Genomic DNA, 25204 nt, shown 5'->3' with positions numbered 1-25204 from the left:
GAATAATTCCTTGTACTCAAGCATTCATATTTTTCTTCAAGGTAGAAAATGTTGCTAGCACAAATAAATCGGGATTCTCAGGGAATGACAGAGTTTCCTGGAGGAGGAATGGAGGCTCAACATGTTACCCTGTGCTTGACAGAGGCAGTGACCGTGGCAGGTAAGCAGTCAGGCTGCCAAGAGTCGTGGTAGTCTCAACTAAACAACTTTCTTTTTTTTTTAACTTTTTAAAAACCCATACACACATCCAGTATATCTTGATGATATCCATACCCTCTCTGACATTTTCAGCTTGGCAAGATAATTTTTTTTCGAGATTCTAAAAAATATTTTATTTGAGTTTTTTTGTGTGTGTGTGGTTTTTTTTTTTTACTTGTTTGTTGTTTTTTGTTTTGTTTGGGGGGGTTCAAGACAGGGTTTTTCTGTGTTGCCTGGCTGTCTTGGACTCACTTTGTGAACTCACAGCGCCTGACTCTGCCTCCCAAGCTCTGGAATTAAAGGTGTGTGACACCTGCCATTGAGTCTCTTGCTTGTTGCCTAGTTTTTATTTTATAGATAATAATTTGATGTTATTAGTATGCACATTGTAGCTATCTGAAGAACAATTTTGTTTTGTCATAGATGGTGACAATTTAGAAAATATGGAAGGTGTAAGTTTACAAGCTGTAACCCTTGCAGATGGCTCTACTGCTTACATACAGCATAATTCTAAAGGTAAGTGGAGCAGGTGTGGCCAGTCAGTTAACGCTAGTGACTCAAAACTTTCATCAACTACACCTCCATTTCAGCCTCCTAAAGATGCTGTACTGCATTTGATTCTTGAAGTTGCTTTAGTTTAGCTTAAGTTTTGCGTTGATAATTTTGAGCTTCCCTTTGAAATAGCTGGAAGACACTGTGGGGCTAAAAGGGAAGGGGGGGTAAGACATTTCTTGCTTTTTTACACTAGGTTATGATTTAATGTAAAGAAGACATTGTCTCTGAATTGGTGTTTAGTTTGTTTCAGGAAGTAGTCAAGTTCTAAAATTCCTTGTCTGTGTAGAAAACTGCCTTGTACATATGTGTGTAGACAAAGGTGCATATAGCTGCTAGGACTGAGAGTGTCAGTTGGATTCGTGTACTGTTCAGCTGCCAATGGTCAGGGTCATTGGCACCAAGTGAGAGGCACACCGAAGTTCGTGCATGTAGCTTGCTGTGATGGGCCACTCTTCCTCTTGAATTGCTGTGATGGAAAATTGGAGGGAGGAAGGATGGCTGAGGGAGGATTTTCTGCTTTCTGTAGGATCACTGGATGTGATATTGAATTGCCTCAACATTGAGGGAAGAATCAAGATGAACATGAGCTTAAGTAGTGTATGTTTTTATAGTTGATATCATTTTGAAATTGTATACGGTTTTATTTTATTTTATTTTATTTTTGCTGCTAAATTATTGGCTTGAATCTTTTGTTCCAGATGGGAGACTCATTGATGGCCAAGTCATTCAGTTGGAAGATGGTTCGGCTGCCTATGTTCAACATGTCCCCATACCTAAAAGTAGTAAGTATTTAAGACATAACAGCCAGGCATGGTGGCACATGCCTTTAATCCCAGCACTCAGGGCAGGCAGGTCTCTGTGAGTTTGAAGCCATCTTGGTTTATACAGTGAGTCCCAGACAAGCTAGACAGGGGTTCTCTGTGTCCTTGAGCTCGCTCTGTAGACCAGGCTGGCTCGGAACTCATAGTGTTCCACCTGCCTTTGCCTCTGCTTCCCAAATGCTGGGAATAAAGTCATGTACCACTGCCACCACCACCCAGCTGCCATTTCTTATTTAAAACAAAACAAAACAAAAAATGATAAAAGAAATGCCCCTGATTCTCAGACCTCAGAATTTGCTACCTTCAGTTTGTTCTTACTACTTAAATTTAGTCTGATTTCTGGACTTTCTCTGAAAAGATGACTCAACAGATACTAAACAGAGGGTCAAATTTATCCAAGACTCCTCTAAAAAGTAATGGAAAAGACATTGCTGGACTGGGCTCAGGAGATTAGTAGACAATCCTAAGAATGCCATGTCACTCGTTTTCTTTTTCTCCTTTCAACTCTCCTCATCCCTGGATGAAATATATTCCTAAAACAAGTCTCGCAGTTCCCTTTTCCTTAAAATAACTTTCTCAGAGCAGCTTTGCTGAGATTAGCTAAACATCCAGTGACTCCTAAAGCAGGTGCATGTGTTACTCTGACTCTGGGCTACTGTGGGTGTTAGCTGGACCATGCTGAGAATAGGGTGTCTGAATGTAAGCCTTGCTCTTGAGCAGGGGACAGTTTGCGGCTGGAGGATGGGCAAGCAGTGCAGTTAGAAGACGGAACCACTGCGTTTATTCACCACACTTCTAAAGGTACAGTAGCTTTGTGAACATGAGTCATGGTGAGGTAGAGGTGGGAGTGGGAAAAATAACAACTGCCTTTGGCTGCTGGAATGTTGTCATGGGAAACAATTGTTTATTTGTTGAAGTACAAAGCAGCAGGTTGGGACATTATTTAAGGAAAAACTTTGTAGCAGTTTGAGCCCATCCAGGAACACTTTATCACAACAAACTACACAAACTTTGGAGCTAGGTGTTTGAATACCAGGAATTGATAGGAGTCTAAATTGTGATTTCTCTGTTTTGTACTCAAAATGAGTATGGTATTCTTTAGGTTAAATGCTGTATTAAATGTTGAGGCGCTTTTTTTTTTTTTTAATGTTCTTATGGAAAGTGACTTTAATGTCCCAGACCTCAAGCCTCAAGTTCCTGTTTCTACAGTAAAGGTGGTAAATTCTGCCTCACAATGTTTATGCACAGATTACATGCATGGAAGATATGAAGTCTTCTGGGGGCTTATGGCTGTAATGCTAGGACTTGGGAGGAACAGGAAGTTGACTGCAAGGTTGGGAATAGCCTTTCCTTCATATGAGTAGCAGGAAAGCCTAGGCTACAGGCAAAACAAAAAATAAATAAATTGCATTACACAATGCTCATAGTGACCATGCAAAAATATCCATTTCTCTCTTCCTTCAGATATAATATAATGTTTTTGTGTGTGTGTCACCAACTAGTTTCTTGATTTTAAGAATCTTACACTTAAGCTTTGCTCTATTGCTCCTTTGTAAACTGTATTTCTCTCTGCTGGAGAAAAGAATGAGCGCTCTCCAATTTTTTGATGTAGGCCCTTTGTGCTATGTTGACTTTATTGTGTTCCATAGATTTGGGTATATTGTATTTTCATTTTTATTCAATTCTAAAAAGTCTTTCGTTTTTTTTTCTTGATTTGTCTTGACCCATTTTTCATTCAGCAATGAATTGTTCGATTTCCATGAATTTTGTTTACTCTCTGCTGTTTCTGTTGATATCCAGCTTTAATCCATGATTGTCAAATAGAATACAGGGTATTATTTCAATTTTTCTTACGTCTTTTGAGACTTTCTTTGCATCCAGGTATGTGATCAATTTTGGCAAAAGTTCCGTGGCTGTTGAGAAGAAAGTATATTCTTAAGTGTTTGGGTAGAATATTCTGCTAGGTCTGTTTGACTTATAACATTATTTAACTCTAGCGTTTTTTCTGTGTGAGGGTCAGTCTGTAGTTTTAGCTATTTGTTTTATGAACGTGGATGCCTTTGTGTTTGGCACAAATGTTTAGAATATCCTCTTGATGGCTTTTTTTTTCCTTTAATGAATATGTACTGTTTTTTCCTAACTCTTCTGTTTAGTTTTGGTTTGGAGTCTTTAATTGGCTACTATACTTGCTTGCTTCTTGGAGTCTTTTGCTTAAGAATATCTTTTTCCATCCTTTTACCCTGAGGTAATGTCTATCCTTGGTAAAGTGTATTTCTTGGATGCCGCAAAAAGATGGCTCTTGTTTTTTGTTCTGTTCTGGTTTGTTTTTGGTTATATGAGGCAGGGTTTCTCTGAGTAGCCCTTTCTGTCCTGGAACTCGGTCTGTAGACTAGGCTAGCCTTGAACTCAGAGATCTGCCTGCCTCTGCCTCACAAGTGCTCGGATTAAAGGTATCCAATACTGCTGCCCAGCTCTGTGATTTTATTAAATATATATTCTACTTGTATTTTCATGTCCTGAACTGTTTTTAATATTTCATTCCCCTGTTTATGTTTTCACAGACTTCATTAAGACATTCATTTATGCTGGGCTAGGTGGCATATACCTATAATTCCAGCAGAGGCAGTTGGGTCTCTGTGAGTTTGAGGCCAGCCTGCTCTACAAAGTGAGTCCAGGACAGCCAAGGCTACACAGAGAAACCCTGTCAAAAACAAACCTTGTCAAAAAACGAACAAACCAAAAAAAGACATTTATTCATATCTTCTTTTAGGTCCTTGGGCATATTCATAATTGCTATAATGAAGTCTTTGTCTTGTGCTTCACCTAATATTCCATATTCAGGGTTTATTGCAATAAGGTTTCTGGCTTCTGAAGGAAGTATATTGTCTTAGTTTTTCATGTTTGTAGTTTTGTGCTAGACCTAGGCATCTGGAGTTAAAATCTTGGAGTGGGTTTTGGGGTGTTTTATTTGTTTTGGTTTAGATATTGGTCTTGTCATTTTGGGTGGTGTTCTCTTCTTTGGTTGCTGTTGCCTTCTCTGGGTTCTAGGGAAGTGTGGTGGCGATGGGGTCTGTAGTAGAGAGTACTTCTGGTGGGCCAGAAGGCTTGAAGATGGGCTGGGAGGGAGGGCAGATGGGCTCTTCTACAGGGCTCAAGGGACTCTGCATCAAGAGTCCTCAGGAGTAGAGATGGGTGGGAGGAGGGCACCCCGCTTGCAGTCTTTGGTAGAAGGAAGCATAAGTCCTGAGAGATCAGAATAGGGGCGGGAAGGACAATAAAAATCACCTACCTATATCCCGTGGACACTGGGTCCATGGAAGAAAGTATTTCTCTGGATTAGTGACTGATGCAAAGGAATGAAGATGAGCTAAAGGGAAGGCTGAAAGGGTTGGTGGACTAATGTGCTTTTAATATAGTGCTTTTTCCTTCCTCTCCCTCAGATAGCTATGACCAGAGCTCACTTCAGGCAGTTCAACTGGAAGATGGAACAACAGCTTACATCCACCATGCAGTGCAGGTCCCACAGTCTGATACCATCTTAGCGATTCAGGCTGATGGGACAGTGGCAGGGCTGCACACTGGGGATGCCACAATCGACCCAGATACCATTAGTGCTTTGGAACAGTATGCAGCAAAGGTATGGCACTTTGCAACTGCATTAACGTATCTGGACTGGAGGTATATAGCTCAGTTGGTAGAGTGTTTGTTTACTGTGTGCGAAGCCCTTGGTCAGTACTAGCACTGCATAAACCAAACATGGTCGGTTACACCTGCAGTTGCAGCATTTTGGAAGTAGAGCAGGAGGTCAGAAGTTCATTTTCACCCTGAGGTACATGAGAAGTTGAAGGCCAGCCTGTGATTTATGAGACCCTGTGTCAAAAGCAAAACTAGCAAAAGGAGGAGGAGGCTAGCAATTAAAAATTAAAATGAGTCGCCAGTACTGAATTCAACATTTATTTTCAAATAAGTGAATGCCAGGAATGTAGTGCCTGCCTGTGATTGATAATCACAAGTTTAAGGCCAAAACTGAGCTTGTAGTGAGACTCTGTCTCAACAACAATTAAAGAAATGCAGCAAGGGCAGTAGAGATGGTGCGGTTAAGATCACTTGTGCCTGTAGAGGTGGCTGTGGTGGTGCACACCTTTAATCCCAGCACTTGGGAGGCAGGAGCCGGCGGTCTCTTGAATTCTCAGAAAAAAGCACACTTGTTACTCTTGCTTACAATTCAGGCTTGACTCCTAGAACACACATGGTAATTCACATCCAAAACTCCAGTTATAGGAGATCTGGCACTCTCCACAGGCCTCCACAGCCACCAGGCACTGCAGTGCTGTTGGTGCACTGACATACATGAAGGCAAAAAAAAAAAAAACATAAAATAAAATTTAAAAGTAGAAAAAGAAGCCAGGCATGTTGGCTGGCACACTCCTGTAATCCCAGTACTCTGGGAGGCAGAGGCAAATAGATCTCTGTGAGTTTGAGGCCAGCCTGGTCTGCAAAGTGAATCCAGGACAGCCAAGAAAACCCTGTCCCTAAAAACCAAAAAGTAAAAATAAAAAAATTTTTAAAGTTAAAAAAAGAAATGTAGAAAGAAATCATTGAGAAAGAATAACAGAATGCAATAAGCTCAAAAAAAAAATAGATAAATAGTTGATAATTCCCAAAGAGAAAGTCAAGGATGAGTTCCATAAAGGACATAATGGAGTAGAAATTAGAGATGAAATTAGATATTGGAAAAAAATGAAGAAAAGCCCTGACTTTTATATTAAAACCAATAGTTTTTGAGACAGTCATGAGGATACATGCCTATAGTCCCAGCTACCTAGGAGGCTAAGTGAAGATCTCTCAAGTCCAGGAACTCAGACCCACTTGGACCGTATAATAAAAGCTCATCTTAAAAAAATAGAGAGTGGTCGGGTGGTGATGGCCCATGCCTTTAATCTCAGTGCCTGGGAGGCAGAGGCCTCTGAGTTCAAGGCCAAACTGGTCTACAGACTGAGTTCCTGGGCAGCCAGGCTACACAGAAAAATCCTCTCTCAAAAAAACAAGAATGAAAGAGAGAGAATGGGGAAGGGTCTTGATTTTTTTTTTTTAACCTGCACTAATCAATATGCCTCTCATACAATTTAAAAGTTTGAGTGGAGATTGGGATATGAAAATGACTGTAATCCCAAAATCAGTGACATGGAAGCAGAAAGATCAGGAATTCAGGTTCTGCCTTGATTATACAGTGAGTTCAAGACCAGACTGGACTGCATGAAATGTTAGGACCTGGTATGATTCAGTAGTACAGTGCCTGTTTATAGTACATGGGGTGTAGGCTCAATCCTCAGCACAGTGATCGTAAATTAATAATAGTCAATTACTTTTTGATTTGGCAGAATTTTTAAATTACACAATAATAGCTAATAATAAATCTATATTTCAGCCAGCCTAAACCATTATCAAAATATAACACCTGGGGCCAGAGGTATAGTTTATTTGTACAGTGCTTGTCTAATGTGTGTGAGATCTTAGGTTCAGTTCCCAGCACTGCAAATAAATAAATAAACCATTGAAAGCTTTCTTTTATTACTTTAGGTGTCCATTGATGGGAGTGAAAGTGTAACAAGTACAGGAATGATTGGGGAAAATGAGCAAGAGAAAAAAATGCAGGTATGTAAAACCAAGTCTTGTTTGTTTACATTTTTTCTTTTTAATTTTAAATTGTGTGTGTAAAAGTATGTGTGTGCATGCACGTGTGCACACATGGATGTCTGAGAGTACATGTGCAGGTGAGTACCAGTGACCCTGTAGGCCAGAGGCATTTGGTTCTGCCTGACATGGTGCTAGGAATCAAACTTGGGTCCTAACCTCTGAGCCATCTTTTCATTTGCAATTTTTATGGCTTTACAATTTCTGGGGTTTGTTTTGTGTTGTTGGCAGTATTGAGGATTGAACCCATCTGAATATATAATAATACTGAAATAGACAGTATTCTTAAAAAAGACCATAGGGGAAGTGTTGTTGTTTATATTTTTATGGTGTTGCATCCAGAAAAATGACTTTCTGATGAATCTAAATGTAAACTGGGATCATGTGGATTATATCTCTTATGGGAGATTCAAATGATCTAGCACCCTCCTTATCATTGTTTTTGAAATTAAATATACATTTGATATCAAGATTCCATTTTCTTTATATATATACATATATATATATATATGTATATATGTAAACTGTTGAGATGAATCCTTTGAGTATATCAGGAAATAGCAATTTACAACAGAAATTTTGTTTAATTTAGATATTTTTAGGTAAGCTCTTACTGTAGAGCTTAGTCTGGCCTTAATCTTCTGATCCTCTTGCCTCAGCCTAAATCCTGGGATTTCAGGAATGTTTCATAGCACTAACATATATATAGGCGGCTTTCTAGGTGGCAGGAGATCGGTGAGTGAGGTTAGATTGCACTCTTGGAGTACCACTTTTTGTTTTGTTTTACCAGGCTGGCCTCCAATTCACAAAGAACCACCTGCCTCTGCCTCCCTGGTGCTGGGATCACAGGTGTGTGCCTCCACCCTCCACCGCCATTTTTATCTGCTCCAGAGCACTGACTGCAGCCTTAGAACAGAATGAAACTTCTTAACTTGAAGTGCTAGACTCTCAGCTAAATGATATTCTTGAGTTATAGCTCATGATACCGTTTTATCTTTTTATTGTGAGAATAGTTACTTTATCTGTCGTATTTTGTTTTTCTAGATTGTCTTACAAGGACATGCTACGAGAGTAACTCCTAAATCTCAACAAAGCGGAGAGAAGGCATTCCGGTGTAAATATGACGGGTGTGGCAAACTCTACACAACAGCTCATCATCTCAAGGTACATAGCAGAGAGAAGCAGCTAGTCCATGGTTGCTTATGGCAGACCTGTGTGCTCACGTGCTTGAGCTCAGACAGCCCTGTTCACTCCTATTCAGAAGATGCCCATACATGCACACACAATTAGTACATTTCAGTTATGGAACTTACTTTCATTTTTGGTTTTTTTGAGACAGGGTTTCTCTGTGTTGCCATGGCTCTCCTGGACTAGCTTTATAGACAAGGCTGGCCTCGAACTCACAGAGATCCACCTGCCTCTGTTTCCAGAATGCTGGGATTAAAGAAAATTTACAAAATTTTCTTAGAGTTGTATTTCGTCAGTCTAGTATCAGTGAGTCATTGAAATCTAGCAGAAGTTGGTGTTGATTTGTCCTGTGGCTGGGGATGTGGCTCAGTGATAGAGCAGTTGTCTATTATCACAGGACATAAGTTCAATCCTCAGCATTGTACAAGAAGGAAAAGACTATCCCACTGTTCAAATATTTGAGCCAAGCATTCTCTTTGTTTATTTAATTATTTTTAAGGTGCTTGAATCTTTTAAGGTACTTGCCTGATCCTGGTCATTCTCCAGCACCACCTAAACTGGTCATGGTGGCACAGCCCATAATCAGTGCAGATGCCTCAGAATATTAAGGTCACCCTCACTGCAAAAGCAGGCTGGGGTACATGAGACTCTATATATGTCTATAACATAACATCCCCTTAACAGAGAGGGTATGGAAATTAAATAAATTAATACTGTTCATATAAATTATGAAGAAGATGAACCCATTAAAATGAATGTTTGGCACTGGCATGCATACTCATGTCTCACAGCAGCCATGATGGTGGGTAGTGTGCCTGACTCTACAGAAGGGACCTTGAGGCTTAGAAGGGCAGGTTCCAAGTTGGAGATGTAGCTCAATGTTTGCCTAGCATGTCCTGGGATCTAGATATAGGACCCCATAACTGTGTGTGGTGGGACACAGTATCAAGAGCTCAAGGTCATCCTTGGCTACAGAGAGTTTGAGGCCAACCTGAAAAGATAGATAGACAGGTGGGTGGAGAAAGGGAGGGAGGAGATAAAGCAGGTACCCAAGGTACTCCGGGCAGTAGTGTAACCTTGCTCAGATGCATGGCTTGCTAGCACTGGTCCTGGGCCACAGTTCACTTTGAGAAGCCTGTCCACATGTTCTCTTCCTCATTCTCATCAGGCACACCTGTCATAGGAGTTCCTGTGACCACTCTAAAGCACTCAAATGACCCCTTTATTTTTTGCTTTAAAGAATCCTTGTTGCTATGTAACATCTGCATCTGCTTTAAGAATTATTGGGCCATAGTTTTTGTGGTCATTGCTTTTTAAATTTTTTTTCTAGGTATACAACAGGACTAGCGACATAGCTCAGTGATAGGCACTGTGTCTCATATCTGAGGGCCTGGGTTCAATCACCAGTATGATAAAAGAAAAAGAGGGGTGGAGGGATAAAACGATTTATTAGTAGAGGAAACACATAGATTTATATTGAGAACATCTTACAGAGGAGAAAAAGAAACAGTCATGCTTTTGTTTTAATAACAGGTCCATGAGCGCTCACACACAGGAGACCGGCCTTATCAGTGTGAGCATTCAGGCTGTGGGAAAGCATTTGCGACAGGTAAAAATACGTTTTTTTTTGTTTTTTTTTTTACTTCTTAGTTCCAGTGAGGGATTGCCCAGAGCAAGCCAAGGCAGGAACTGACCCCTTCCATTTCCTAAGACCACAGAACGTATGGTCATGTTTTTACTTTTTTTCTGTATTTATATATATGGATTTATGTCCACCATGTGTGTGTAGGTACTCTTATAAATCAAAAGAAGTGATTAGATCTCCTGGAACTGAACTTAGAGGCACTTGTGAGCCACCTGATGTAGGTGCTGGGCTGAGAGCTAAACCCAAACCCATGTCCTGTGCTAGAGCAGCATACATTGAACTGTGGAGCCATTTGTCCAGCCCCTCAGTCTCTCAAGCCTCTGTCCTGCTTGCTCTGGGTCCCTCTCTGTGTTGCCACTGTTTTTCAGAGATCTAGCCCTGCCTACATATTTGCTGCTCCTTTTTCCATCTGTTATCTACTACCAGGAAAAAGAAAAGCCCTGCTTTTAAAAGCCAGGTTTGGCGGTGCGTGATTTTAATTCCAGCACTGGAGAGGCAGAGGCAGGCAGATCTCTTGAGTTTGAGGCGAGCCTGGAACCTAATGTGTTCCAGACCAGCCAAGGCTAATAATAAAAACCCTCTTTCCTCTCCTCCCACAAAAAAAAAAAAAAAAAAAAGGGCTGATTTAAAATAAAACTAATACAGGCCTAGGAAGCCACAGAGAACTAAGCCTTCTGTTGCAGGGGTGTAGGAAGCCAACCCAGGGCCTCTGCAAGAGCAGCTAGTGTACTGTACTTAACCATGGAGTGATCTCTCAAGCCCACCCTTTTTAAATATTGGGGTTTTGTTTTGTTTTGTTTTGGTTTGGTTTGGTTTTTTTTTGGTGTGTTTGTGTTTTGAGGTACTGCATCCCAGGCTGTCCTCAAATTGATGGCAGTTCTCCTGTTGCAGCCTTCTGAATCATAGGCATGAGCCACAACACCTAGCTTGCCTCGTATATTTTTAATAGTCAACCTATTATATCTGCCTAGTATTTTATCCTTGTTATTTGTTGCATGTTTCCGTAGGTTAATCTCCAAATACATGTTTAGAGGAGTACTGTATTGCTAAAGTTAATTTTAAATTTTTTTCTTTTTTTTTTTGCATTTTATTAGTTAATTAATTAATTTATTATTAGTTACATTTTATTAACTCTGTTAAATTTTTCTTAAAGGTTATGGATTAAAAAGTCATTTCAGAACTCATACTGGAGAAAAGCCATATCGGTGTTCAGAAGATAATTGTACAAAATCTTTCAAAACTTCAGGAGACCTACAGAAGCATATCAGAACCCATACAGGTACCAGTACAAAAAGAATATCATATCTAGACCAAGAATTCTTGTCTTTATTCTTTTGATTGATGGGTCTTATCATAAAGCTGACCCATCACAGATCCCAGGCTGACCTTGGATTTCTGATACTTCTGCAGCAGCCTCTCCAGTTCTGTGAGCACAGGGTAGTATGACTGCACTAGGCTAGGAATTTTGTTTGTTTTTGTTTTTTGAGACAGAGTTTTTCTGTGTAGCCTTGGCTGTTCTAGATTCCCTTTGTAGATCAGGATGGCCTCCAACTTCCAGAGATCTGCCTGCCTCTGCCTCCTGGAGTACTGGGATCACAGGCATGGGCCACCATGCCAGGCAGGATTACACATTTGATAAGTAGCCGTATTGAGAACAGACCCTGAAGTACAGGATTTCTAACCTGCTGCTAAAGGAAATCTCAACACTTGGAGTCATAGGCAGGTGAATCTCTGTGAGTTTGAGGTCTACAGAGTGAGATCCAAGACAGCAAAGGCTACATAGATAAACCCTGTCTCAAAAAACCAGAAAAGAGAAAGATCCAATAAATGATATATATATATGTATGCACACACATATATATTCAGCAGATATTTTTGATATGTTTTGTGTGAGACACTGGATTAAGGAAAAAGCAAGTTATTTTCTTTTTTATTGCATTTATTATTATAGATTCACACACTATACTGTGTGTGGATGACAGAAGACATCTTACAGAACTTGGTTCTCACCGTCTACCATGGAGTTCCCAGGGATAGAACTCAAGCTGATACTAAGGTTGTAACACTGGCCCCCAAAATTATTTCTCTTTATGGTAGAATAGAATAAATAAGGTAGGAATAAGCTTTTGTGAATCCCATGATTCAAACTTAATCCTTTTTAAAAATAAAATTTGATCATACTTTTTTGTTTTGTTGTATGTGCATTTTGTATGTATGTTTATACATGTGCACCATGGCACATGCAGAGGGACTTAGAACAGTTTTCAGGAGTTGATTCTCTCCTTTTATCCTTTGAGTTCCAGGGATCCAACTCAGACAGTTTGGCTTGACAGCAAGCATTTATACCCACTAAGCCATCTTGCTGAATCCTATTCCTAGCCCTATTTTTTGTTTATCTTTTCTCTTGAAATTTTGGCCTATGCTTTTCTCAGCTCAGTTTTTAGCTTGCTCATTTGACAATTCTATCTTGGAAAGTCATAGTTACTGATGAGTGTTGAATACCATTGAGTTTTCTTCTGTGAACCCAAGCTTTGAGTAGAAGGTACACTGCATAAACACAGCGACACTTAGAAGGGAAACTCGGGCCAACAGGCTACAGATGGGTGGAGCCATGTGATGAGATATTTCCATCTCTGTGTATTTTATTTTTTGCACTGTTTAATTCATTCCTTTTTGTATTTTTAGGAGAAAGGCCCTTTAAATGTCCTATCGAAGGCTGCGGTCGGTCCTTTACAACATCAAATATCAGAAAAGTGCACATTAGGACACACACGGGAGAAAGGCCTTATTACTGCACAGAACCAGGATGTGGGAGGGCATTTGCCAGCGCAACTAATTATAAAAACCATGTGAGGATACACACAGGTAATGATTGCTGCTGTCTTGACCCTGTCTTTCAATGATTCTTTCAATTCTTCTCTTCCTCCCAGTTCACATGATGAAAAGAGGCTAAGCAGCTTCAAAATTTCTTTGATGAGCCAACATGTGTGCTGGTGCATACCTATAGTCCCAGCACTGGGAAGGCAGAGCCAGAGGCAGGCCTGTAAGTGCCTCAATGTGCCCTTCTCCATTTAGTGGGACCTAGATTTCAGCAGGGGCCTGGAGCTTGGCTTCCTAATGGAGTGGTTTCTCTCAGGATCTACTAGAACGCTTTAGGTGGAGGCCTGAGTGTACTGAGTCGGGATGTGAAAAATGGTTTTCCACAGACTGTTAACCACTTGGCTCTTTTAGAATGAGATGGCTGGTGGGAGTAGAAACTCAGAGCATTCCAAAGCCTATGGTGATACCAAAGTGTTTCAGCTCTTGGTTAAGCTCTGTGCTGAGCATGGCAGAGGTGCAAGTGAAACCTCATGCCTGGTCAGTTTGCAGCTGAGATACAGGCCTGGCAAGGCCCAGTCCTAGCAGGCCTGATAGGATGGAGGGCAGGTCCAGAGACCCAGCACAGCAAGGGGTAAATGAGGAATCTCAGACAGCCGTGGTGGAGGCTGATGGTATCATTCAAAGTGCAAAACCCAGCAGGGATTTATAAATCTTGGGCAGTGGGAGGGATTTCAAGGGTGAATATGTTTTGATTCTCTGGTGTCAGGGCGTCAGGGAGACTTGAGTTACATGTAGTGGTACAGTGCCTCATTTTCCATGTAATAGCATGGTCCTATCACAAGAAGGAGAACACAGTACCTAGTTATCTTAGGGCTGAAGGGAAGAATCTCCAAATACAATTGAAGGTCACTACTGAAGACTTAAATCCTTATCAGGATGGGTTATTTCTAGAAATTCCCAGATACTTGCTGGACTGGTTTCCTTATCAAGAAAGAGTCCAGCCTGTAATCTGCCCTGAGGACTATGTGATGCTCCTTACAAGATTTGAGGTCACCCAGATCAGGGGAGAATTTTAGAACCCCACTAAGAAAAGGGAATCTACCACGATAGAGCAAGCCCGAACAGATGTCTCCCCAGGGCTGGCAGACTTCAGCCTGACCTTTGCAGACTTCCAGCAAAGCCCCACACAGTGTTTGAATGTAAGCGTCTGTTTAGATCCCAGAACTATGGAAAGAGAGACAGGAAGGAAGGAAGGAAGGAAGGAAGGAAGGAAGGAAGGAAGGAGGGAAGGAGGGAAGGAGGGAAGGAGGGAAGGAGGGAAGGAGGGAAGGAGGGAAGGAGGGAAGGAGAGAAGGAGAGAAGGAAGGAAGGAGAGAAGGAGGGAAGGAGGGAAGGAGGGAGGAAGGGAAGGAGGGAAGGAAGCAGGGAAGGAGGAAGGGAGGGGAGAGGAAAGAGGGAGGAAAAAGAAAAGATTCAAAATGTAATGGAGCACATTATGTAAGGCAGTCCAGCCAGCAAGAGGAAGCTCTTGGGAAAATCTTGGGAAGGGATGCTGGTGCACACCATAATCCCAGCACTTGGCAGATGGATACAGCAGAATCAGAGTTCAATGTCATCTTCAGCTATAAAATGGGTGGGAGGCCAGCCTAAGCTAAGGAGACACTTAGAAACAAAGCAGTCAAATGTGTTCCCTTTTTTACTGTTTGGTGCCACCTAGTGGTGGTTTCTGCTTCAGCCTAAAAAGCAATTAGGCTGATGTTTCAAATTGTAATTGGCAGCCATTTTCCTGTTTAGAAAATCAACTGCCCTGGGCAGTGATAGCAGGTGCGTTTAATCCCATCATGGGCAGGGGCAGAGGCAGGGGCAGGGGCAGAGGCAGAGGCAGAGGCAGGTGGATCTCTGAGTTCAAGGCTAGCCAGGTCTGCAAAGCAAGTTCCAGGACAGCCAAGGCTACATAGAGAAACACTATCTCAAAAGAAAGAAAGAAAATCATCTGTAATTTCTTTTTCCCTCACCCAGTCTGCCTCTGCAACCCATCTTCAAAATAAGAACTTTTTTTTTTTTTAAAGACAAGATTCCTCTTTGTAGTTCTAGCTGTCCTGGCACTCTGTAGACTAAGCTGTCTTGGAACTCACAGAAATCCTCCCACTTCTGCCTCCTGAGCACTGAGATTAAAGGTGTATGTACACCAGCACCACCCAGCATAAACATTTTTCCCCCCAAGATAGGGTTTCTCTGTGTAGCTTTGGCTGTCCTGGACTCTCTATGTAGACAGAGATCCACCTGCCTTTGTCTCCCTGAGTACTGGGATTACAGGCATGTGCCACCGTGCCCAGCATGAACATAAATTTTTTAAAAGATTTATTTATTATGTATACAGTGTTCTGCCTTCATGTGTGCCTACACTCCAGAAGAGGGAACCAGATCTTATTACAGATGGTTGTGAGCCACCATGTGATTGCTGGGAATTGTACTTAGGACCTCTTGGAAGAACAGCCAGTACTTTTAATCTCTGAGCCATCTCTTCAGCCCCGAACATAATTTTTTTAAGCTTACAAAAAAAGGGCTAAAGAGATGCCTTTGTGGGTACAAGCACTGCTGCTCTTTCAGAGAACCCAGACTTGGTTTCCAGCACCCACATGGGGCCTAAACCACTTCCAGAGAAAATTATGCCCTCTTCTGGCCTCCTTGAACACTGCACACAGTTGGGCATATATGTTGGAAAAATACCCATACACATAAATTTTAGTAAATATAGCTGGGTGTGGTGCCACATGCCTTTAATTACAGCACTCTTAGTGGCAGAGCCTAGAGGATCTCTGAATTGGAGGCCAGCTTGGTCTATATACTGAGTTCTAGGATAGCCAGGGCTACATAGAATAATTGTCTCATACAAATGAACAAACAAAACCTATTGTTGTTTTTAATTTATAAAGGGCTGAAGAAATGGCTCAGTTAAGAGCAAGTACTGTTCCTGAAATTTGTTCATGCAGAAGACCTGATTTGGTTACACACACACACACACACACACACACACACATCAAATGGCTTACAGCTGCCTGTAACGTTAGCTTGAGGGGATCTTATGCTGATTTTTGGCTTCTTTGGGAACCTGCACTCATGTGCACACACCTACACAGATATACACATAATTTTTCCTTAATTTATAAGAAGAATTAGAAATTAGTTTGTAATTCTTCCTAATACCTTGACACCTAGCCCAAAACTGAAAGCATCAGTCAAACACCATAGAATCAGACACTGTAATGGGCTGCAGAAATGCCACAATTGATAAGTGCTTGCCACACAAGCACGAGGATCTGAGTTCAGATCTCCTGCACCCACAGGAAGAGCTGGGCATGGCAAAAATGTGCCTTTTATCCTATCTCTGGGGAGGCAGAGACAGGAGAGCAGCCTCGCTAGTCAAATCAGTGAGTTTCAGATTCAGTAATAGGTGATTAGCACGTGTATTTAATCACACTATGACCCACACTCACCTGGAACTCATTATATAGATCAACCGTGCTACCACTGAACTCCCAGGAATGCCTCTGCTCTCAAGTGCTGGGGTCATGATGTGTGCCGCATCTCTCACAAGGATTCTCTTCTCTAATTACGTGTATGAGGGAGAGGGTATGCACACAAGTGCAGGCCCATGTAGACTTGAAGGCAGTATTGGGTCCCCTGGAGGTGGCGTTCCAGTTGGTTGTAAGCCACCTTAAGTAAGTGCTGAGAACTGAACTCTGGCTCTGTGCAAGAGAAGGGAGCACTCTTAACCACTGAACCATCTCTCCAGCCACTCAGGCTCAAAAACATAAGGAATTTTTTCTTGTGTGTTATTTGATCTCAGGATGAAAAGGGACACCTCTGGACACCTTGGAGCTGGAGAGGTGGCTCAATGGTTAGGAGCATTAACTGCTCTTCCAGAGGACCTGGGTTCAATTTCCAGCACCCACATGGCAGCTCACAACTGTCTGTAACTCCAAGATCTGACACTCTCACACATACATACATGCAGGCAAAACCCCAGTGCACATAAAAAATAAAAAAGAGAAGGGACACCTCACACAAACATACCTCCCCATTGCTAGGATTGGGCTCTACACCATGCATGCTAATCCAGTGTTCTACCAGAGTTATATCAATAGATGATTTGGTTGTTTGTTTTTACAAGTCTCACTCTTCAGCTAGAGAAACTATGCCTACCTATGTAAAAACTGACTTTTTTGTGTGTCTTCTTTATTTAGGAGAAAAGCCATATGTCTGTACAGTTCCTGGGTGTGACAAAAGGTTTACAGAATATTCCAGTTTGTATAAACACCATGTCGTTCACACTCATTCTAAACCATACAACTGTAACCACTGTGGGAAGACATACAAACAGATCTCCACGCTGGCCATGCACAAACGGACAGCCCACAATGACACAGAGCCCATTGAGGAGGAGCAGGAAGCCTTCTTTGAGCCTCCCCCAGGTGAGGGCTTTGACAATTATATCTGTTTTGTGTTTGAAAACCAGTTATGACCATATAACCCATGCTGTTTTCTCAAATCCTTCAGTTTCATTTGTATAATCCACAAACTTCATTTACAACTGTGGCAAGTGCTCAGAAAGACACAGGTGCTCTGAGCTGTGAAAGGGGAAGAACTTTGGATCTTAGGGGAGAGCAGAGAAAGCTTCCTGAAGTGTTTTTGGAAAGATTACGAGGGCGGATGGTGTGAAGGAGGCAAAGAAACAAGGTCTGGGGGAAGGAAGGGAACAGGTCTAAGGCAGGGGTCCTGCACATAGGAGAGTTTGGCACATGGAAAGGGCTGGGTGCTTGGTAACAGGAAAGCAAGTTGGAGACTTTGGAGAAAACCTTGCCAATATAGCAGTTCTGCTGGGAAAAAAGGAGACTTCTTTTCTCATTTTCTGCAAACTGAGTGAAATGTTCAGAAATATTTAAGTTAAAAAAAAGGGAGGGGGGGAGCTGGAGAGATGGCTCAGTGTTTAAGAGCACTGTCTGCTCTTCCAAAGGACTCCAGTTCAATTCTCAGCACCCACATGGCAGCTCACATCTGTCTATGCCCCCAATTCCAAGGAATCTGATGCCTTCACACTAATGTACATAAAATAAAAATTAAATAAATTATTTTTTAAAAAAAGTTGACTGGGAGGAGACAGGGGAGGGGACCACAGCCGGGATATGAAGTGAATAAATAGTAATAAATAATAAATAAATAAATTTTAAAAAATGTTGTTGAAGGCTGGAGAGCTGGCTCACAGCTTAAGAGCACTGAGTGCTCTTCCAGAGGTTGTGAGTTCAATTCCCAGCAACCATATGGTAGCTCACAACTATCTATAATGAGATCTGGTGCCCTCTTCTGGTGTGCAGGTGTACATGTAGACAGAACCTTGTAATAATAAATAAATGAATGAATAAATGAATAAATAAATAAAAAGTTGTTGAATTGGGTGTGGTGGCGAACACCTGTAATCCCATCCCTCAGAGGGGCAGAGGCAGGAGGACCTCTGTGAGTTTGAGGCCAGCCTGGTCTACAAAGTAAGTACAGAATAGCCAATAACTTTCATTTCAGTGGAGGAGTAAGTCCTGGAGACATTGTGCAGCGTGGTGACTACACTTAATAAGAACATGCTTTATACTTCAAAGTTGCTAATGAGAGTGAAGAAACAAAGATATAACTGCTAATCTTTTTAATTTAAAAAAAAATAGGCGGTGGGGATTGGGAGATGACACCATTGTTAAAGTGCTATTGTAGCAGCAAATGTGAGGACCAGAGTTAGGATCACCAGATGTCACTTGGGGTTCTGCCTGTAATTCCAATGCTTGGAATCCGAGTGTATGGCTAGCTGCACTAGCTATATCAGTGACCCCGGGGTCAACTGAGAGGCCCTGCGTTGATGAGTAATGAAAAGCTATCAAGGAAGACTCCTGTCAGCCTCGAGCCTCAGCATGCACATGCATGCACCTGTCTATGGTCTGAACTACCAACCTGCAGGGAGCTTGCAAAGGGAAAAGCCTGCCTTTTTCCATGTCTGTGTATATACGTTCCTTTCTCTCACATGATACCCAGGGTTTGTAAACCTTTTAATTAATAGTATATAAACAACTATGAAAAGAAAAGGCACAAAATAATGTATGTAGAACAACTCAGTGACTGTTGCCATCTGAACACATACTAGTTAGATTTGCACACTAAAATCCTTCATATACTAGTATTCTTAGATCAGTTTCCCTTTCTTTCTTGCCCGATGGAAGCTGGTAATTGTTAGAGAAGAGAGAGGTCGTAATCTTCCTAGTTGCCCAGTCTAGTAGTTCTGGCTGTTAAAATTGTCCTTTGCTTGCTGATTCTTTGTGTGTGGGGGGAAGGACTGGACTGGAGTTCCTTTTCTGTCACTCATTAAATGATTAACCTTATCCCAGATAACAAGTCATTGCATGGTCTTTACACAGTGATGTCATTGTGTACTATGGATCACGTCTGTAAAAAACTAAGTAAATTATCAGGTTGTGTGTACAAGCCATTTGGGTTTTGTGGTTAATGTTATACAGACTCTTTTATTACCTTCATAAGTCTGAAGTGACTTCAGAAACTTGGTCTGGACTTGCCCTACTGAAAAGGCAAATCTATCTTTGTGTATAATTCCTCCCTTCCATGTCCCTAGTATAGATGTGCACAGTTGCACATGATCATCCCATGTACCTGTAAAGGAGAGGCCTCCCAAAATGAGGACACTTCAAGTTGGTGGATGGGGTTTGATTTGGTGTGATTTGGTTTGGCTTGGCTTGGTAGAAGTGAAGATATAAGAAGAAATGGTCCTGAAATCTATTTTCATGGTTTAGAATATAAAAATAGGGTTTTGCTTTCTTTTGTTTGTTTCTTGAGACAAGGTTTTGTACAGCACAGATTGGCCTTGAACTCCCTGTGTAACCAAGGCTGCCCTTGAACCACTTCCCAACTACTAGAATGACAGCCATGCACTAATATGCCTGGCTCTCAATTCCATTTTCTGTTTCATATTTAAAATCTCTGATGTTGTCCAAATAGATGAGTTGTTCAAGTAAATTATTTGTTTTAAACAGGTCAAGGTGATGATGTTCTTAAAGGGCCCCAGATCACGTACGTCACAGGTGTAGAAGGAGAGGACATTGTGTCTACACAAGTGGCCACAGTAACCCAGGCTGGATTGAGTCAGCAGGTCACGCTCATATCCCAGGATGGGACTCAGCATGTAAGTGTCTACCAGGGGATCTTTCCGCACCTGGGACTGAAAGATGGCTGGGTCCCCGCGGAGGAGACCCTTGAATCGCAAAGCATGATTTTTGAACTTAAGCCCCTAGTGCAGTGGTTCTCAACCTTCCTAATTCTGCACCCCATGAATAGAGTTCTTCCTGTTGTGGTGAGCTTAACCATGAAATTATTTTCATTGCTAATATGTAACTAATTTTGCTAATGTTAGGAATTCTAATGCAAACATCTATTTTCCAATGATCTTGGGTGACCCCTATGAAACTGTCATTTGACCCTGAAGGGTTACAACCCGCAAGTTGAGAACTGCTGCTGTAGGCAGTGGTAGATCTCCCACAGGTTTTCCATAGTCTGCTGAAAATTTTTGTATGAAGTAATAATAGTAGAGGATATTTGTGTCCATAGAATCTGAATGATGTTGGGGTATGGCTCAAAGGGGAAGTGAAGATCAAAATCACTAGGAGACTGTGAGCTTCAAAAGTAATGGAGACGGGGCTTGAGAGACGGCTCAGTGGTAAGAGCACTGGCTGCTCATCCAGAAATCCTAAGTTCAATTCCCACCAACCATATGGTAGCTCACAACTGTCTATACTGGGATCTGATGCCCTTTTCTGTCATGCAGGCAAACACGCAAATAGAGTATTAATATACATAAATAAATGAATTTTTAATAAAAATAATGGAGATGTGTCACAGTTAAGGGCACTGGTTGTTCTTCCAGGGATCCTGAGTTCAATTCCCAGCATTTACTAGAGTTGTTTTAGTTTTGGTTAAAAAACGAAAAAGAAAAAAAACAAGAAGAGGGGGGGAAAAAACAAAAAAAACCACATGGCTATCCAGGTTTCTTTGCCCTCCTATGCTGTGTCTTGCAGTCTTGCATGGAGAGCCCTTTTTCTGCCCATCTGTATTAAAACTTGCCTCCTGCAGTCAGTGTACCTTTTGTTTTTTTATTTTGTTTTGGAATTTGGTTTGCTTTGGTGGCTTTTGACAGAGGGTCTCACTAGGTAGCCCTGCTAGCCTATAGCTCTTTGTACACCAGGACTTTTTATGGACATCCTCCTGCCTTATTTTCCAAGGTCTAAAGCTAGATTTGTGGGAGCTACCACAAATCTGCCTTTCTTTGTTTTGACAGCTTTTGTTTTTAAAATTGTTTGATATAGCTCAAGCTGGCCTGGAATTCTCTCTCTCTCTCTCTCTCTGATTTTTTTTTAATATTTATTTATTTGTTTATATGGATATGAGTACCTTATCTTCACATACACCTGCACGCCAGAAGAGGGCACCAGATCTCATTACAGATGGTTATGAGCCACCATGTGGGTGCTGAGAATGGAACTCAGGACCTCTGGAAGAACAGCCAGTGCCCTTAACCTCTGAACCATCTCTCCAGCCCCTCTCTCTGATTTTTGAGACAGGATTTTTGGGTTTTCTTGAGACAGTAGTGTCAGATGCAGATTTGAAGTGATAGAAGATACATTTTAAAAGTTTGTAAAGAGCCGAGTGTGGTGGCTCACGACTTTAATCACAACATTTGGGAGGCAGAGGCAGGTGGATCTCTTGAGTTTAAGGCCAGCGTGGTCTACAGAGTGAGTTCCAGAACAGCCAGAACTATTACACTGAGAAACTCTGTTTCATTATAAAAGAGAGAGAGAGAAAAAAAAAAAAAGATTGTCAAGTTTAACAAAAAATATTTACTGATTTGTAAAATGCACTGTATTTGCAGGTCAACATATCTCAAGCAGACATGCAGGCCATTGGCAACACCATCACCATGGTAACACAGGACGGCACACCCATCACAGTCCCCACTCACGATGCAGTCATCTCCTCAACAGGAACACACTCTGTTGCTATGGTCACTACTGAGGGCACAGAAGGACAGCAGGTAACTACTTTTGTTTGGTGTTAGTCAATATATACATCACTGTCAAAACTTGTTCAGAACTTGTGTTGTACATTTCTATTTAGGCACATGAATTTCATGCTGGATCCCAGTTTTATAACTTCTTTAGCCAGTTAGTCCTTGAAGCTGTTTTTTTCCTCCATCTGTAAATAGGAGTTACAATTGCACCAACACCATAATGTTCCCAGTATGATGAAATGAGGAACTGGAGAGACAGCTCATTGGTTAAGAGTGATTGCTGCTCTTCCAGAGGACTCAAATTCAGTTCCCAGGACACATAAGGCAGCTTGCTCCCTGAAACTCCAGCTGCCCTCCAAGGGCACCCTCACACACACACAGCAACCATCTCTAACTCCAGTCCCAAGGTATCTGATTCTCTCTTCTGGCCTTCTTCAGCACCTGGCACACAAGTGGTACACAAACACGCATGCAGGCAAAACACCCATACACCTAAAAATAAAGAGATTTTAAGCTGTAATTGTGGCTGGGTTATCCTTTCCAGTTAGAGGTTTCAGGAGATGCTGCAAAGATCCATGAGTCTAAGGTGGGGAGTGTGTCTACGGAGATGTTACTGTTTGTTAGTAATGTCACCAATCCTTCCAGGCTCAGCAGTTAAGTGGAAATCTAATTGTAAATGCAAGAAGAAGATAGTCCGATCCATAGTCAGTTACAAATAGACATCTGTGGTGTGGATTAGTCAACATTTGTAACTTCCTCAGCATCTACTTAGGTAACAGAACCTAGGGACAGCCTCATCTCCCTAGGAGGTAAACTAAGAGATCCATTTCTCAGTATCTTGTAACTGTTTTGCCATTACCTTGTTTCATGACTGTAGACTGTAGGTAAGTCCTCTCTCTGAGCCTTAACTTCCTCAAATTAAAGAGCCCAGCCTAGGCAACGCCTAAGGTCTGTTCCAGCAGTAAGTGCCTACACATCTCTGGTCCTTCACACAAAGTAGACTTTTTGAGTTATAGATATTAACTTTTCTATGTGTGTTTTATTTATTTTGCTTCACTCAAGGTTGCAATTGTGGCTCAAGACCTGACAGCATTCCATACAGCCTCTTCAGAAATGGGACACCAACAACATAGCCATCATTTAGTAACTACAGAAACCAGACCTCTGACCTTAGTGGCAACATCCAACGGCACCCAGATTGCAGTTCAGGTGAGTACAGATTAGGTGGACAGAAGCAGTACCGGCAACTGTGTGTCGGTACAAGAAACTTTTCTGTGTCTATACCATGTGCAAAATCATCTGCGTGCCTAACTTGATTTAAGACGATTACTATAATGGAGGTGATCTCAGGAAGACCAGAAGCCGGGCAGTGGTGGCAAGTACCTTTAACCCCAGCACTTAGGAGGCAAAGGCAGGCAGATCTCTGTGGTTGAGGCCAGCCTGGTCTACAGAGTGAGTTCCAGGACATCCAAGGCTATGTAGAGAGACCTTGTCTGAGAAAAGCAAAATAACCACCAACCTGGGCTGGGGATGTAGCTTAGTTGATAGAGTGCATGTTTAGCAGGCCTGGCTTCTAGTCCCAACATCCTATGAGCCAGGCCTGCTGGCGTGGGCCTGTCATCTGAGCACTCAAAAATGGGAGGCAGGAAGATCAGAAGTAGAAGGTCATTTGCCCAAGTTACATGAGATCTTACTCAAAACATAAACTAACATGTTCTTCACCACCTTTGCTGTGCATATTCTTGGGGAATTCATAGCTAGAGAGAAGTTGTTAGGTATGTGTCTATGTGTGTACCTAGGCAGCCATCTTCACTGTCAAGATGGTGTCTAATGAGGCAGGTTTCTATAAAGCACATGGTCTAAACAAACCCTCAGTAATTCCGTTAAGAGCGCCCACAGAGTCCCACTCAAAACCAGGCCTGTGGAAAGAGCAACTACTGGGGAAGAGTCCCTGGTTCCCAATAGAGAATATAAAATCCTGCCTGCCAGGTGCAGAGACCCTCTGTACAGGGGAAGTAGCTTTTCCTCATGTTGACTGGATAAACAGGAAAATGCCAGCCACTGGTTTGTTATGAGTATAGAAGCTAGTGGCTGAGGAGTCGCTCCATTGTCTGTGGTGACTTAAATAGGCCACATTTGAAGAATTTAAATAAGCTCCATTTTTCTCATATGTAGAAGTTTTGATTTTTATGTTATTAGTGATCGAGTTAACACTAATATTTCAGCAATCCAAGCATCAGAATTACAGAGAGAAATTGCGCTTCTACCATTTAACAGTTCTCTGGCATTATCCAGGGTAGGCTGTGGATTATTAAAGTTTGTTGTGTGTGTGTTCTGGTTTCAGCTTGGAGAGCAGCCATCTCTGGAAGAAGCTATCAGAATAGCATCTAGGATCCAACAAGGAGAAACGCCAGGGCTGGATGATTAATATGCAGAACCATACAGCAATAAAACGGGAAGAAGGAGCCTTTCACCTTCTGCGGCAAAAATGCCTGAAGCCTGGCTTGGCAGAGCAGACGTTCCATTCCTGAAGCACTGTACACATTTTTATGCAGCAGTGGAGAACACTTTCTTCTTGATGCTTTTGTGTACATAGACCCTGGAATAAATTCCCAAAGTGATTCATTGTGTACAAGGAAGTATGAAATGAGGGCACTACAGCAATTCTTCATGTTACTCTTCATCACACGGCAGACTTCTGGGATCTGCCCATAAGACTGAAGGTCTGAACACAGTCAAGATGAGTTTTTAAATTACTGTGAAAAAAAGAGAGAGAATAAAGCCTGTATCTAATGTGCTGAAGGTTCTACATGTCAAACAGTCGTAACTTCAAAGCCATCACAGTAATAAAGGATGCAAGCCTTCAGATGTCCCTCGGGTTAGTGTCTGGATTTTTTTGTCCCACTACATACCCACTTTTATTTGTACTTCAGGGCTTGAAGACTTCATCTATAGTGTCCCACCCCTGTTATACAACACTTCTTCAAGCTAAAATGCTGATTATTTTAGCATTATATTGGATTGTGTATAAAATTACAAAGTTTGGTTATTTTTAAATTAAAACATTAAATTCAGTGTTTGAAGCTGGGTGTGGTAGCTTGTGCCTGTAATCCCAGCATTAAGGAAGCTAAAGCAGGAGAATACCATAAATTTGAGACTGTTCCTGAGTAT

At 41.7% G+C, this 25204-nt stretch overlaps 1 protein-coding gene across 7 annotated transcripts in view; it reads left to right on the top strand.

Annotated features, from left to right (window-relative positions):
- Positions 1 to 24905, top strand: part of Znf143 (zinc finger protein 143) — a 29349-nt gene extending 4444 nt beyond the window's left edge. For 5 of the 7 annotated variants that reach the window (XM_021636268.2, XM_060367052.1, XM_060367051.1 and 2 more), the window contains 15 exons: positions 42 to 160; positions 622 to 714; positions 1452 to 1535; positions 2292 to 2375; positions 5015 to 5211; positions 7155 to 7229; positions 8313 to 8432; positions 9990 to 10065; positions 11255 to 11380; positions 12787 to 12966; positions 17169 to 17396; positions 20007 to 20155; positions 21896 to 22057; positions 23096 to 23242; positions 24378 to 24905. In XM_021636268.2, coding sequence (XP_021491943.1) covers positions 49 to 160; positions 622 to 714; positions 1452 to 1535; positions 2292 to 2375; positions 5015 to 5211; positions 7155 to 7229; positions 8313 to 8432; positions 9990 to 10065; positions 11255 to 11380; positions 12787 to 12966; positions 17169 to 17396; positions 20007 to 20155; positions 21896 to 22057; positions 23096 to 23242; positions 24378 to 24461 — 1917 coding nt within the window. In that variant the 5' untranslated portion in view covers positions 42 to 48 and the 3' untranslated portion in view covers positions 24462 to 24905. The remainder of the gene's footprint in view (positions 1 to 41; positions 161 to 621; positions 715 to 1451; positions 1536 to 2291; positions 2376 to 5014; positions 5212 to 7154; positions 7230 to 8312; positions 8433 to 9989; positions 10066 to 11254; positions 11381 to 12786; positions 12967 to 17168; positions 17397 to 20006; positions 20156 to 21895; positions 22058 to 23095; positions 23243 to 24377) is intronic. The other 2 variants (XM_021636266.2, XM_021636267.2) reach the window with 2 other exon arrangements.
- The last annotated feature ends 299 nt before the right edge of the window (positions 24906 to 25204 follow it).

This window comes from Meriones unguiculatus, chromosome 14, assembly GCF_030254825.1.
Source record: "Meriones unguiculatus strain TT.TT164.6M chromosome 14, Bangor_MerUng_6.1, whole genome shotgun sequence".
NCBI classification, from domain to species: Eukaryota; Metazoa; Chordata; class Mammalia; order Rodentia; family Muridae; genus Meriones; species Meriones unguiculatus.
Note: the sequence above shows the minus strand (reverse complement) of the source record. Positions and strands in the feature narration are given on the sequence as shown.